We start from the raw sequence: 15374 nt of genomic DNA, 5'->3' as shown, positions 1-15374 counted from the left end.
GAGGTAGGTATTAAACTCCCGGCCCGTTTACTCACCGCCGTTGTCCAAGCGCAGGCGCTTGATTGTTTACCAGTTGCATTCTCTATTCCGGCCTTGTACGTTTTGAACTTCGACAGTACTTCCGATTTGGCCTTCATGAAGTAGACCGTAACGTGTCGTGAGTAGTCGTCAATGAATATGACAATGTACGTTCAACCACCAGGTGTCGTGGTTTGCATCGGACCCATTACGTCCGTATGCACCAGGTCGAGCACACCGGCACTCTTGACGAGCTTCTCCGGATGTCTCGGGTAGTCGTCAGCCTTCATCTTGCCCATGCAGCAGCCTGCGCACACGTCGTCCACGTGGACTTCTCCCGTGCCGCGAGGCACTCCTTCTGCCATGGTCAGTAGTTTCGCGTAGCGCTTGTACGGGATGTGGCCAAGTCGGGCGTGCACAACAGCCCATGGCTTCTTACGAGTAGTCGTTGCAACATGACACACCTCGCCCCCCCACTGTCTTCAACTTGTAGATATTTCCACAGCGCTTCGCCTCCATGGCGGTAGCACCACCAAAGCTAAATACACACTTGGCCTTGCTAAACTGCGCGGTGACGTCTTTCTCGGCCAGCTTCGACGCCGAGATGAGGCTTCCTTCAGCTTCAGGGATGTACAAGACATCCGACAGCGTGACAGACGTCCCGATAATCAGCTTTATGCCGACGGTGCCTTTTGCCACTGCGTCGATCTTCGTGGCATCCGCGATCGTGATACGGACTGGCGTCTTCAGCTCCTTCATGGACAGGAACTTGTCCCGGACGCTGGTCATGTGCGAACGGAGACGCTCGGTGAGACTCTGGACGAGACTCGCTAGCTCGTGTTGCTCCTTGGCAGTTTGACGGACGAGTACAAGCTGATCAGTACTGTCCTCGAGAGCACGCCGAACGTGACGTTGGCCTACGCGATCCAAGCAATCTCTGGTGTTCAAGCCTCGGATGAATCGTCATCGGCTCAAAAGAAAGCTTCCGCTACGAAGAAGAAAGATTTCGGTGGCAAGCAACGTTTCAAGGACAAGTGCTTCTACTGCAAGAAGCAAGGGCACCGAGAGTTTGAATATCGTAAGAAGACGGCCGACGAGGAACGAGGGCAAGCGGCGCGAGCGAAAGCGTCCGACTTCTCGTTCATGGCAACGAGTGCGATGACCAAGAGTGAATGGCTCGTCGACTCAGGTGCAAATTTGTAGGACGATCTACTTGAACGGATCGACGTGGGAAGCGAACTTGGTACCAGGATCCATCTTGAAGTTGTTCAACTTCTTGGTGACGAGAAATCGGTTCCTGGGCGTATTTTTGTTGAAGTGCTCCTGGAGCATTGTCTACGCCTCAGCGGCAGTCAGTGCTCCACGGACGTAAACTTGGTACGTGAGACGCACGTCTCCAGCGATAATACAAAGTGCCTTTAGATCGTTGATCTTCCATTCTGCCGTGGGGCGATCACTCACTTGGTCGAACTCGGGCTTGATGATCTGCGGGGACAGACCCGTCCGAGCAAGCTTCATCCGCATTTGGAGCTCTTAGTGGAAGCATCTGTCTTCCACGACCTTGTCGATGTTGTCGGCGTATCTTGAGCGCATAACCAATTGAGAGTATGCGTTTGAGGCTTGTAGTAGTCGAGTGTTAAGAAGAAATAAAATCCGAAAGTGAGTTTTATTGAGTTAGTTATTATTGTCTTGCTTTGCTAGCTCCTTTCTACTTTCCTCCGTAGTCCTCCTAATCACATGTATATCCATATACAAAAGATACATATCGTCGGCAACGCCTATACTCGTCATAAGCGTTGGCGACGAAAATCACTTGAGTTTTATAAGTGGACTGGATATGCACGAATCCGACCCTGGCATTAACCATGTCAATCATTTGGGATCAGCCAATCAGATAGCTCCATTCGACCCACTTCAACTTATGACCCCTCAGGGCACACGCTTGCCACGCACCAACCGTGTGCTCCAGGCGCGTAGGAACCCAGGCGAAGTGACGGCGAAGTGCAATCACAACAATTCAGAATTAGTCATTTGATACTCGATTCAGTGCCAATTATGATTAAAGCATTTGGATAATGTGGCTTGCTGTTGTCGTTGTTGATGGAAGTGTTTTTTATTTAACTTTTTCGCGAGCGAAGGGGCAAAATGCCTCTATCGATTTGTCCACGGTACTATCGCTACGATTCCAAAGGGACAGTAAGCCCCGTTCCATAGCCCTACTGTACTACCCGACTTGTTTAATGATTGGTTAGAAAGATATTATTACTCCAGCAATTTCCATGAAATTGTTACTGTCACTCGCATGTGTGTTGGCTCGGCACAACATCTATTTGCATGTTTTGCTGTGCTTATTCGCAATTATTAAGTGTTCGCCACTGAGATCGATGTATCCAGCTCAACGCTGGCGCTTTTCTAATTTTTCGTTTTGCTCTCAGAAACATTTACCGCGTTCACTGTTGCGGTGAAAGTAGTCGATTGTTTGATCAGGGTGCACTTAAGCATTTATGAGCTTCGTCCTGACTTCGGCTTTTGTGCTTTCAGACTAGCAAACCCACCAACGCACCGACGACGTCGCTCCAGCAGACTTTGGCATTGCTAACTATCATTACTTGCAACGCTTAGTACCAAATCGAATCATGAGAGTAAAGCGTGTAAATGACTTGAGCCAAGTATGGATGCTTACACATACACTGCAAAGAATGATACTTGTATCAAATTTTATACACTACTCAAATTGCTATGATAAGTTTTTGTAATCTCTTTAAGGAAAAGCTACTACAGCCTCCGTATTCTGATACTAGTTCACGATGTAGCGAAATGTTAGGAACCATTCCCTTATATATCCTTTGGACTTCCCTCCGAACGACTTATTCAAGTATGGTGGGCCGGTGCAAGCGAAGCTTAGAGAGCGCACCTGTAGATTCAAGCAAGCGCACGAGACCTAGGCGAGGTTCAGCGGCGTGTGGAGCAGAGGGTACCACTCGATTCGATAATTCAATGTTCTTCAAAGCCGTTTGGAAAGAGCTTCGCGAAGAAGGATGGACCTCAAAGCGACCCCCACAAAATGCGCTGGACTCGTTCTATCGCTACATTCGCCCAGGATCGGATTTAAAGGGCAAGGAGGGGAAACATTTCTTCGTAAGAGAGGAAGCACTGCTGGCCTTTTATCTACGTGAAATTGCTTTATCACCAGCCACCCGTAAGTCGCTATGTCCTATATAAAATATTGACCCGATTGCTTATGCCTAATGAAACGCTTGGTATCACCCACGCATGTCATCATTCGTACAATGAACGGCAAAGCAAAACGTCAGCCACAAATTCTGAAAATGCGGTATTCGGAGGAATTTTAGCTGAAGAAAGCACTCGTAATGGATATACGATGGATAACGAGGGATTGGACACCGCCAAACAGGTTGTAGACACAGAAGAAAGGATTACTGTGATGGGAAATGCCAATAGCGAGAATGAGCACCTTAGTTGTGGTATCCAAAGTGCACGCACTTATCGGACGCAAATGGACGCAACGCAATACAGCCAAATAAACGTGGGTGCTGACAGCACGGATGATGCTAAAATGAATAGTGTAGCCGCTATGGCAAACGAGGACATCGAGGGTCGTCACTCAGGTAAGTACATGCATCAGTAGAATTTTGTATCGAGTTTCATGCTGTCGTTATGACAGGAATTTTGTTTTACAAGTTATAAATGGGAATCATCGACTGCCAACTCTCGGGGGGGGAGGATTACATCTACCGGCAACCAGTCGGAACACACCATGGACGAGATTAATACAAGTCCAATATCAAGAAGTGCCACTGGGGGTGCTTTCGAGTATGTCTCCACCACAACCGGCAATACTTCGACAGTACAAGGTAAGTGGCGCTTGCTTAGCTACAATCGGCTCTGCCACCTCACAGCAGTTTAGTTTTACACTTTTACCTCAGGAATTTCTCGCTCGAAAAGTCGCATGCCACCACTATCTCCTCTACCATCGCACAGACCAGCCGGAAGATCATCAGTTGCGTGTGTCCCCTCACTTTATGTGAACACGTTGGTTGCGTTCACTCCGTCTAAGGAAGTTGGATGAAAGACAAGGTTTACAAGAAAGTTGGCGCAGCTTATATAGTCGGACGGGTATGTTGCACTGTGACCTAATACGAAGCCAGGAAATAACCAGAAGGAGCAGCTCGGACGTAAAAAAACCCGACACCACTTCTCTTTCAAGTACGGTGGATTGATTTTCAATCTAATTCGGTGGATATCTCGCTCGGCATAGTACAAAAAGGTCATGCTAATGATGGCGACTACAACGTCACGGCACTGGCAACATCTCTGCGAGGCGACTGATGATGACCGGCTTGCAATTACAGACAGCCTTGAGGAGCTACAAGAAGCTCCGGTTCAGTACAGCCCCAGCCAAGTGATACCAACAAGCTTTGCGGAGGTGGAGGCGAGCAAACCCCATGCAATTTGACCCGAAAGCGCACATGGCACAACCTGGTGATCTCTTTACATGCGACGATGGAGCGACCGAAACCAAGCTTAAGGATGAGTACCGATACATTTTTAATCATTCGACTTCAGCGAGCTTTTTTGCGTATCTCCCTCTTTACTTCTGGAAACAAGTTGCTTTCGAGACCAATGCATACGCAAGCGCCAATCAGATTTGCATCGGCGAGCCGTTCAAGTTACAAGAATGGATGACCTTTTTGGGAATACTGTTCGATATGGAAGTTACGGTTAAGGGGGAATATGCGAATTACTGGGGTCGCCAGGCAGAAGAAGACATATTTGGAGGTACTAGTATTGACTTGAGGCATGTGATGCCGCTCAAGCGGTTCAAGTTTCTTCGGCAATCGTTTTCATTTCGAAGTGGTGTCTCAGTGGATGACACAATGCGAGACCCTGCTGCCCGTATTCGCACATTGCTGAATGCTCCGAAAGTTACGGGCGGGAAGTATGTTGAGCTTGGTCGTAATGTTGCTTTGGATGAAGCGAGCGTTGCCTGTAGAAGTCGATTCGGACGCCACCTTATCGTTTACAACCCACGTAAACCCGGTGGAAAGTACCACTTCAAGCTGTACATGATGTGCTGCGCAACGTCATGGGTCGCTGTGAATTTCAGACTACACTACGAAAGTATTCTCGAAGATCGTTTGCAAGGCGTGGTAAATGTCCTCCGAGTCTGAAGCTCTCCGCGAAGAGCTTTCGCATGGAGCTGCAATCCGCCAGATCGTTCTTGAAGTTGTTTGACCAATCTACGATTCTAAACGGATTGTAATACTGACAATTATTACACGTCATTACAGCTCCTGCAAGCTTTACAGCTCAAAGGGTTATTTGGTCGTGGTACAGTACGGGGGTCAAGCAAGCACTTTCCTAAGCACGTTATGCTGGAAAAAAGTGATTGTACAAGAGGAGAGTACCGCAAAGGGGTTTCCATTGACCACAATATGTTTGGGGCTTCATGGTGCGACGGGAGTATTGTTAGCATAGTCTGAAATGCGGATGCGTCCGAGTCAACCACTGTCCAACGTCGCGTGTCCAACGAGCATGAACAATTCGAGGTACCGGATTGTGTGAAGAACTATAACACCCACATGCAGGGTGTTGACCGGTTAGACCAGCTCCGTGCACGCTTCTCTATTGCCGACGGCCACTCGTTTACAAAATGGCACAAGAAGCTCGCTATGACTTTAGTTGATGTTGCTCGATGTAACGCGTACCTTACCCGCCGAATGGTGTATACCCTAGTATATACCCGGGACCCTCACCGTGCTTTCATGTTGGAATTGTTTTCTGAATTGATTTCCGGTAAGTGGTCCAACGCACCGAGCAAAGGTAAGATTTTATACTCAAGCCGCAGCATGGCTACGTCAGAATTACAGACACCGGCTTCAATTAGTCCCGCTTACACTGTTAGCTCTCCATTCGAGAGCCCAAAGAAGACGTGCACTGCAGTTGCATCAAAACAGTTTTACGATGGAAAAAACTGCAAGCGCCGGTGTATTGTGTGCAGATGGGAAGAACGATATCCCACTGAAGTCACGGACTTAAGCGTCATTCATGGTGTGTGCCTTTGCAAGGCATATTTTGATTCACTACCCGCTCCATACATGTGTCCCCAAGCCACGTGGACGTGTTGGGAGAAATACCATCGGTACTACGCATACAAGAATTTGTTTTCGAGTAAGTAGAAGCTACCCAAGACATCTCAGCTATTCAAGCTAAAAGCAAATTTAAATCAGGTGGGTGAGATCAACGGTAATGAAAATTCTTCGTAGTCAGACAAGTTTTTCTTTAGCGGGTTGAACACGCTGCCTAAGTTGAATGTTAATTTGTATTTCTGTATCTGGTTTCTCCAGTGTTCGTGCCTGTGATGATTTCACAAAATATCAAAGATAGTAGTTAAATATTCTACCACACTCAGTCAATCTCTTGCCAATTAAACGCGGTTTGCCAGACGTACATAAAGATAAATACCGAGTACCATAGATCTGTCGAGTTGCTGAGAACTTAACTGCCAAAGATCTCTTTCACGGTGATATGCATTGACACTTGAATCATTTCCACGATCTGCGTAAACCACTTCCGCACCGATAAGCGCTATAGTCTTAGAGTCGTCAGTGGCGTCATATACGCGTAGAATCCCTGTCACGATGACTTCTCCCTTGATACCCAACGTAGCGTGGTGGAAAAGCCAACAAGGCTATCACCCAGATGCGAAGCTCACTCTAAGCTCACTCTGGAATAACGTACATGTTTACGCTGTCAGCAGTAGCTCCCTTCATCTGCACAGTGGCAATAAACGTGTAAATAACTTAAATAAAGTAAGCAAAACTGCATGTGTCTGTTGTATGATGCATCCAAATGATTGTTTCAGTTGACCAGTGTAATTAATTTAATTAAACTAAAGATTCTTTCCACTTGCATAATGCATTGACACATTATCCCTTTGGTCTTACCAAACGCAGTCATGATCACCGATTTCTCCAACGAAGCCGATAGGCTCTTAGTGCAGTACGCCTGGAAATATGCGCAAAAAAAAAACGTGTTGTGTGGGCCGATCTTGCGCGAAAGATGCAACGGCGTTTGCGAGTCGCCAAGAGCCCGAAGACGCTGGAAACTTGACTTCGAACACTAAAGCGCGCTCACGGCAACGACCTTCCTCGTTTTCCTCCATGCTTTTTTTTAAGTGACAATGGCTGGTTCACACTCCACTAGCTACGTGAAGTCTCGGACGACAAGTTATCCCGTGTTAGACTTTCAAGCTACTGTACGTCTACTTCAGTCGGTATTTGGATCGGTCACAAAAGCTGATATTCGTCAGAGATCTGGTGTACTTCATGAAAATGCTGGCGATCTCCTACCAGAAGCTTTATTCAACGTAATAAGGACTATTGGGCCAATCGCTGCGGAAGATGTATTTCTCGATATTGGCTGTGGAATTGGAAACGTCGTTGCTCAATTTGCACTTCAAACAGCCGCCAAAAGCTGCATTGGTATCGAGATTCGTCGCCAGCTCTCTCTAATAGGCAACCAGCTCGTCCAGAGATCCTTAAACGTGCAACCGTTGCTCAAGAAAGTGTTGCTATTACAGGGAGATGCGAAAGAGGCGTCATTATCATTGCTACAGCCTTTTTGCAATGCGTCTATTGTGTACCTTAATAGTTCTTGTTTGCCAACGATGTCAAACCTCCCGTGTTGGGCGAGTTATGCGCGCTTCCTCGTGCTCGTATCGCTGTTTCTACTGAGACGTTCTGCATAGGCATCGTATACCATGCAGGAACAGCTTTTGTGCAAAATGGCAACTACATCAAGTAATTAGAGGTCAAGCAAGTTGGACGATTAAGCCTGTAAGCATCTATATTTACCAACGAGCGGGCACACAAAAATAAAACGTACTCGCCACTTTTTTATAAGAAAGCCTTCAGCCAGGGTATGAAGTAGCCGGGCTAGAATTATAGATCCGCGATCGAGCGCACTGTGGTCTGGAAATCGATCGTCAGTAATTTTTGGGACGCGTGTCCCCTAAGAATCAAGAAGGTCCCGCGTGCTCACTCTTCTGGATACCAAAAGCCTCGCTGGATTTGCTAAACCTACAGCTACGCTCGTGCTCATGGCGTTCAAATCGCGTTTGATCACATGCTTGTACAACCATACGTAGCTAAAGCGCGTAGCGTTGTCGCCCTTCTTCACATTCCAGTCGGTCTGCTCAAATATTGGTATCGTAAGAAATATATCAGCACTATCCAGTGAAGAACTATCCTGAATAATAATTGCCAATCCCAACTCCTACCTCTTTCAGTTGAAGACCGAATAATACTCGATCTGGATGTCAACCTAATGCAATGTACTTACAGCGATTCATTTTAAATGGCCAACAGTTGCTGTAGTCGCGCTCGAATATTTTTAAGGTAGCAGTCCCGTTCATCCTATCCGCACCGTGGCAGGCTTTGCATGAAATCTAACAAAAACGAACATTTTAGCATGCATCAACACGAGATCGTAACAAAATGTTCACCAAAGCGTTGCCGACAAGTGTTTCCGCACTAATACTAAACGAGCTACCACGCGATTCGGTTGCAAGTGGCATTTCATCCAGGTCGACTTCGTCATAGCGTTATATTTTAATCGTATAGTAGCTAAATTAGCAAAATGCGTACCACTTAGACGCACGAAGGCACCTCGAATACAATTACTGCTTGCAGCAATTAGTGCTCAATATAAATATCGTACCTAACCACAATTAAGCGCCAACACCCTTGCATACAAGTGATCGCACAGAAGGGCTGACAGAAAACCTGGTTTGGCGTCCGAGGATACGGTGCTTGTATGGCACTTGGTGCTAATGGTGAGAATATTGCATATGTTCTCACACTCTCCATCTATCAAAGTGCAAAAAAACCACGCCACAATATTGAGCGCCGAGTTAGTACGATATTGGCACGTCGTACAGAGCAACTCATCTGCGCGTCCTAAGGACACCAAGACGCTCTCGCACTACTAAACAACCACGCCAAAACACAGAGCACCGTATCAGTACTATTAGATCCCGGCACGTCGCACAAAGCAACTCACCTGCGCGGCCTAAGGACACCAAGACGCTCTCGCACTACTAAGCAACCACGCCAAAACACAGAGCACCGTATCAGTACTATTAGATCCCGGCACGTCGCACAAAGCAACTCACCTGCGCGTCCTAAGGACACCAAGACGCTCTCGCACAACTAAGCAACCACGCCACAACACATAGCACTGCATTAGTACTATTCGATTCCGGCACGTCGCACAAAAAAACTCACCTGCGCGTCCTAAGAACACCAAGACGCCCTCGCACTACTAAAGAACCACGCCAAAACACAGAGCACCGTATCAGCACTATAAGATCCCGGCACGTCGCACAAAGCAACTCACCTGCGCATCCTAAAAACACCAAGACGCTCTCGCACTACTAAACAACCACGCCAAAACACAGAGCACCGTATCAGTACTATTAGATCCCGGCACGTCCCACAAAGCAACTCACCTGCGCGTCCTAAGGACACCAAGACGCTCTCGCACTACTAAACAACCACGCCACAACACATAGCACTACATTAGTACTATTCGATTTCGGCACGTCGCACAAAACAACTCACCTGCGCGTCCTAAGGATACCAAGACGCTCTCGCACTACTAAACAACCACGCCACAACACATAGCACTACATTAGTACTATTCGATTTCGGCACGTCGCACAAAACAACTCACCTGCGCGTCCTAAGGATACCAAGACGCTCTCGCACTACTAAACAACCACGCCAAAACACAGCGCACCGTATCAGTACTATTAGATCCCGGCACGTCGCACAAATCAACTCACCTGCGCGTCCTAAGGACACCAAGACGCTCTCGCACTACTAAGCAACCACGTTAAAACACAGAGCACCGTATCAGTACTATTAGATCCCGGCACGTCGCACAAAGCAACTCACCTGCGCGTCCTAAGGACACCAAGACGCTCTCGCACTACTAAACAACCACGCCACAACACATAGCACTGCATTATTACTATTTGATCCCGGCACGTCGCACAGAGCAACTCACCCGCGCGTCCTAAGGACACCAAGACGCCCTCGCACTACTAAAGAACCACGCCACAACATAGAGCACCGTATTATTACTATTTGATCCCGGCACGTCGCATAGAGCAACTCACCCGCGCGTCCTCAGGACACCAAGACGCCCTCGCACTAATAAATCACAGCACAGATCTTCATGGCAGTACAAGATAGCATATGGGCCCGGCACATCGCACATACCAGCTCACCTGTGCGTCCTAAGGACGCCAAGACGCTCTCCTACTACTAAACATAACAGATCTCCATGTCAGTATAGGATACCATGTTGGCCCTGGAACTTCGCACAGCACAACCCTTCTGTGCGCCCTAAGCACTGGCACCAATGCTCGTTCGCGCCAAAACTTGTGCGCCCCACGCTGCTCGTTAATTTTGTCGGAATGTAAAAAAATTAAGAAAATATTCGACGTCGCTTGATTTATAATTTTTTGGCCAAGTTAAATGCCACTAATGTGAATATGATTGGTCAAAATATACGAAATGGGGCAGAATGCCCTGTTTGGCACGCCGTTTTCACACCCTGCTACGATAAATTTGTCAAAGAGGGCATATTGCCCCCCTTGACCGCGAAAGGGTTAATAGCTTAACGATGATCCAGGATGGTTTAACGTCATTTAGGCTCCAAGTTTATAAATGTTTCTTTATGGAGCCTACTTAATTAACACCTCTCGTGTTTTGTTGTTGTCGTATCTCTTCAGTTACAAACGTATCCCACGCCCTTGTCGGCGACTCGTCCGCCCGTTAACTAGTATCGGGTTTTGCTGTTTAAACAACTCTCTGAAAACAATGGCTTACAGCAGTAGCACATATGAGTTATTTTATTCAATCTAAACTAATTATCTTTATGGATCAAGTGATAACGTTTATTAGCACAACGTTGTTCTTATGGTCAGTTCTTACGGCCATCTTCTGTTGTACATGATCTACTAGTTGGCAGTTCAGTCAGGTACCTCACACTCAGCCGTTTTCTTAATATTTCTACAACAAAACCGCTGTAACTTTTAGTTAGTACTATAATAGTTTAATCCTTCGTAACTTGCAGAAACTATTAAGTACACAGTATTACTAGTACGTCCTCGCAAACACGCATTCCTACGTGTACGCTAAGCACCTTGCAGCATTGGAAGCGTCTCTAGGGGCTATTCATTTGAGAACTATTATAAACATCATGAATTATTAAGACAGTTAATAGTTATTTAAACGATGCCTCCTTCGGATTATGGATAGAAATCTTCATATGTACACTAGATAACAAAACCAAGTGGTGGATATTTACTAAATCACTGCTCTGGTTTGCAATAGATCGAGTCTATTATGATTAGCTTGTCTTTTTGAGCTGTAGGTATAGTTTATTGAACTATCAGCTCATCGATGGCGAGCTCTAATGGATAAGTATTGTTCAGTCATCAGTATATTTGCGATTAAACTGTGTCACCAATTAGCTCGCTACGCTTACTGTCTGACTAAGTCTTCTCAAAATCCTACTGCAAGCTCGCCGACGAGAACGACGGTGAGAACGACAGCCTCATTCGGATGTTTTGGTCAGCACCTTTAAGTGCCTTTAGCTACGCAGATATAATAGGGAGGGGGGTGAGGGGCAAAATAACAGTTTATGTCTTACAGTACATGGTCTGTTAATCCGCTAAATTATCAGACTATCAGGTATTTGCAACACTACGGCGTTGTGATGTTGTCGATGCACAGCACTGGAATCCGCAATTTATCGCGAAACATTCCAGCACAGTATGAGAGGCAGTTGCAGCCAGTGGTTAGATGGTTCAAACATTCCGTCAAAATGAGTACGTGTAGTCCGAGAATAGCCATCACGCATATATTGTGAGCCCGCGCATGCCAAACACTATTTTTCACCTCGGAGTCACACTAACTGCATGTGGCGAGGACGCCCGTGGAGAGGACGCTATTGCTCTGTGCAATAATAGAACTCTATAAAGTTAATGAGAGACAATATTTCAGATTTTCAAGCAAATGCCCTCATCTTTATTTTGTTTGAATCAGCGCGAAGAGACTGCAGCTCCGTTGAAATTTTTCATGCACTTGTCGATGGATTATAATTTAATGACTTCCTAAGCTGCGAAGTGAGGATTTTCATCTAATTTAACTCATGTCGAAAGCTCGTCTTGCCTTCAGCGGCCTAGTTCTTTTGGTTGAGCGTCTTTAATGTCAACAGGTTTGTCGTTATGCATAATGGATTGTCACCGAGCGCTGCGTTATGCCTGAGCTGTTCATCGTGCTCTGCGTTATGACATTGCACTCCATTGTGGAGAACTTGTTGGATGTAAACTAGCTTTTAGCCTAAAAGAAAAATGTCATGTGGGCCAGACTGGTAACAATTCTGGATAAATATTTGAATAATGATAGGGTCTGAAACTGTGATTTGACATGTTTCCTTCAATGCACCCGGCGACACTGCATGCTAGCATCCGGGTCGAGATAGTGGTTAATTTGAAATGGCTGGCTTGGGTTTTCGCAGTGATTTATTTTCTTAGCTGCAGTGCTAGTACAAAAATGCAAGGACTTATTTCCATGGGACACTAAACACTACCAGCGAAACTGGTGCGAGACAACAAGAGTGGCATGTATGAAATGCTACAGCAAAAACAAATCCTGTTCTTCTTTCACATTCTTGAGTATCATCCCACAGAACTCTAATGAGCACGAGGAGGTGGCTCCATGGCTTCAGTACACGACTACTGTCTCTTATCGTACCAATCACCAAATTGTTTGAAGAATTTCCACCTGGAGCTTTGCTGATCCAAATTAAGGCCATCGAAAATAAAGGCCGTCCTTACGTCATCGTATTTTCTTTCCAGTTTCTCGAACGCTTTCAGCTTCGCTTCACTGTTGCCCAAAAGATTTTTAAAGGCTGACTCCGAAGCATCTTCGATTCTACCGAAAACTTTGGTAAACCATCCTCGTTCTTCCGCGGCAACAGACTCCGATTCGTAGCTGGGATAGTTGGCGCTCTTCAAGATGCTTTGACGGCTTGCCTCAACACTCGCTTCGCCGTGATACTACCAGTATTATCAGCAGAAGAGGTAACTAGCAGATCGGAGTTTCCGCTCAGCATCTTGACCTACATAGCCTCTGAGATAGTGACCACGTTAGTGAAGAAAGCGAGAGCTACAAAAAGGAGGGTACAGCGGAGCCTGGAAAGTGCTAACATTAGAGCGATAGAGCACTCGCAGCACTTGAGAGGAAGCGGGGAAATTGGAAAGTGATAATTCGGCCTCTTGGAGGCGAATGGTAGACGACGTATGGTAAGGCTAATATACACATGTAGTTCTTCTAAGCAAATGCATACACTTAAGTACAGTTCCAAAGCGTAGCTACCAGAAGCCACGGGATTATCCCGGGGATGTCCAACCATCAAACTACACCATGTTTAGTGTCAACCATCATACTATGATGGTTGGTACTAAACATGGTTTTGAATGATGTGTTGAAGGGATGATTTGCGCAGTGTTGTTATTAGTAGGGCAGTACAGCTTGGAGTGAGGACAAAAGTAGAGTGATCCAGACGGCCATAGTGGAAAGGAAGTATTGAGTGTAGAAGGAGAAGACGCTAGTGTGGTGAAGATGGTCAAGAAGAAGTGAAAAAATAAGAGAGTCTGGTGTTCTGAAGAGGATTTATTCTCCACCAACCAGTACAGTTAAATATGATTTCTCTTCATGAAATAGCACAATTGTTTTCCACTAGATAGTCATCATCACATCGGAGATGCATACTTCAACAGCCTCCCACATCGAGGAATGTGTATGATGCTCTATCTGTCCGGTAGTACTTAATGCACCACAGGTGGCTGTTCATAGTCCTGTTCGTACAAGAACATTTACAAGGAATAGATCATTTTTAGATTGATGAAATTTATTCATTGATTTCTATTGTCAGATCTGTCGTTTTGTTGCTTTTATTCTGGCAGGGACTCTGCTGATTTCTCGTTTATAATTTTGGCTACTCAGGAAAACCTTAGAGGATTAAACCTGTTCACCGTAGGAATTGTTGTTATTATCGTTTTAGTTAAACAAATTTGTAGAAGCTACTTCAGGAAAACCTTTAATTTTAAGGAACAAAACCTGTTCGCTGTATTGACGGCTACTTCAGGAAACCTTTGAGGATACACCTGCTCACCGTATCGATCTTTATATTTTTTGTGTAAGCGTTTAGCTTTGTTCATTTCTTAAACTGCCATTGTTTTGCTCCGCTAGCGATAGATTTGCAAACTATCGAATTCATTGTAGATAGAATTGATGCTGTAAAACCATAGTTTGCTTTCTGTAGACGGAGGCTTTTGTAGGCTTGTCTTGTAGTCATAAAGTGCTGAATATTTTTTCTATTCTTTGGTACTGTTTTACTGAAAATGTTTGAAGCTTTTGCCAGTGACAATGAATGTTAAAGTTTGGCGAATGCATGAATCATTTTTGGCATTTATGCCTCCCAGTTTCATACATTTCTCAAAATATTTTTCTCGAAACGTTTGGGGTAAAAAAATTCGTCGGCAGCCTTTGAAATTTGCAATTTTGTATTTTAAATTGCACGTTTGTTTTGATCATTATTTTTCTTTTGTGAATGTAGCATAAATAGGTTTTGAGCAGCTTAGGTAACAATGCTTGCAAAAATTAAAGCAATATTCCCAGTAGAAACACACTTCACTCACATTTAACCTAGCTCACATCTTTGGGGCATTTTGCTCCCTAGTGGCTCGTCGGGTTGTTTCCGGATTTTATTATAGTTCTTTAGTGAGAAGCATGCACACTATTAAGTCAATTGACAGATACATTGTTCATGCAAGAAAGTGTCATGCGTAGATAGAGGTATTGTTACCATATCTGTACTGCTTAGGGAGTTTGCCATTCATTATCTGTCAAGACATTTTACGGCAGAGGCTTATACATTTTTGTGCTTGCCTTTCATTTGGGCGATAATACAGCCCGTATGCTTTGCTGATAGCAGGCTTGTTACGCAGTGCGTAATATAGTGGGCGATATTACAGCCTGTATGCTCATAGCGGGCCAATGCGTGGGCGACATTTCTGCCCATGTGCTCCGCTTATAGCGGGCTCAATATGCAGTGCTTATCATCGTGGTCGCAATTACAAACCAAATGCGCCGCTTATAGCGGGATCAATACGCAGTACGTATGGTGCAAAGTCCAGGGAGATTTTCCTCTAGCTCGATACCGCGTGGCAGACGTTCTGCTCACCGCGCGCAGCT

General features: G+C 45.6%; 3 protein-coding genes across 3 annotated transcripts; 1 reads left to right on the top strand and 2 right to left on the bottom strand.

Annotated features, from left to right (window-relative positions):
* Positions 1–3015: 3015 nt before the first annotated feature.
* On the top strand, positions 3016–4495 carry PITG_13542 (uncharacterized protein; the record flags this gene model as incomplete). Its single annotated transcript, XM_002899705.1, has 4 exons — positions 3016–3156; positions 3604–3647; positions 3829–3893; positions 4392–4495. 4 exons carry the CDS (start codon positions 3016–3018, stop codon positions 4493–4495), a joined length of 354 nt encoding a protein of 117 aa, XP_002899751.1.
* Positions 4496–5540: 1045 nt separating this feature from the next.
* Positions 5541–7204, bottom strand: PITG_13541 (uncharacterized protein; the record flags this gene model as incomplete). The annotated part of the gene is made up of 5 exons (XM_002899704.1): positions 5541–5608; positions 5854–5892; positions 6138–6184; positions 6781–6812; positions 7073–7204. 5 exons carry the CDS (start codon positions 7202–7204, stop codon positions 5541–5543), a joined length of 318 nt encoding a protein of 105 aa, XP_002899750.1.
* A 778-nt stretch (positions 7205–7982) lies between these two features.
* Positions 7983–11048, bottom strand: PITG_13540 (uncharacterized protein; the record flags this gene model as incomplete). The annotated part of the gene is made up of 9 exons (XM_002899703.1): positions 7983–8012; positions 8125–8232; positions 8467–8488; positions 9103–9139; positions 9327–9360; positions 9456–9475; positions 9663–9696; positions 10326–10364; positions 11043–11048. The coding sequence occupies 9 exons, from the start codon at positions 11046–11048 to the stop codon at positions 7983–7985; spliced, it is 330 nt and encodes a 109-aa protein (XP_002899749.1).
* Between the last annotated feature and the right edge of the window lie 4326 nt (positions 11049–15374).

This window comes from Phytophthora infestans, genomic scaffold (genome assembly GCF_000142945.1).
Source record: "Phytophthora infestans T30-4 supercont1.29 genomic scaffold, whole genome shotgun sequence".
NCBI classification, from domain to species: domain Eukaryota; phylum Oomycota; class Peronosporomycetes; order Peronosporales; family Peronosporaceae; genus Phytophthora; species Phytophthora infestans.
The sequence above is the reverse complement of the archived record's forward strand: the minus strand, read 5'-3'. Positions and strand labels throughout refer to the sequence as shown.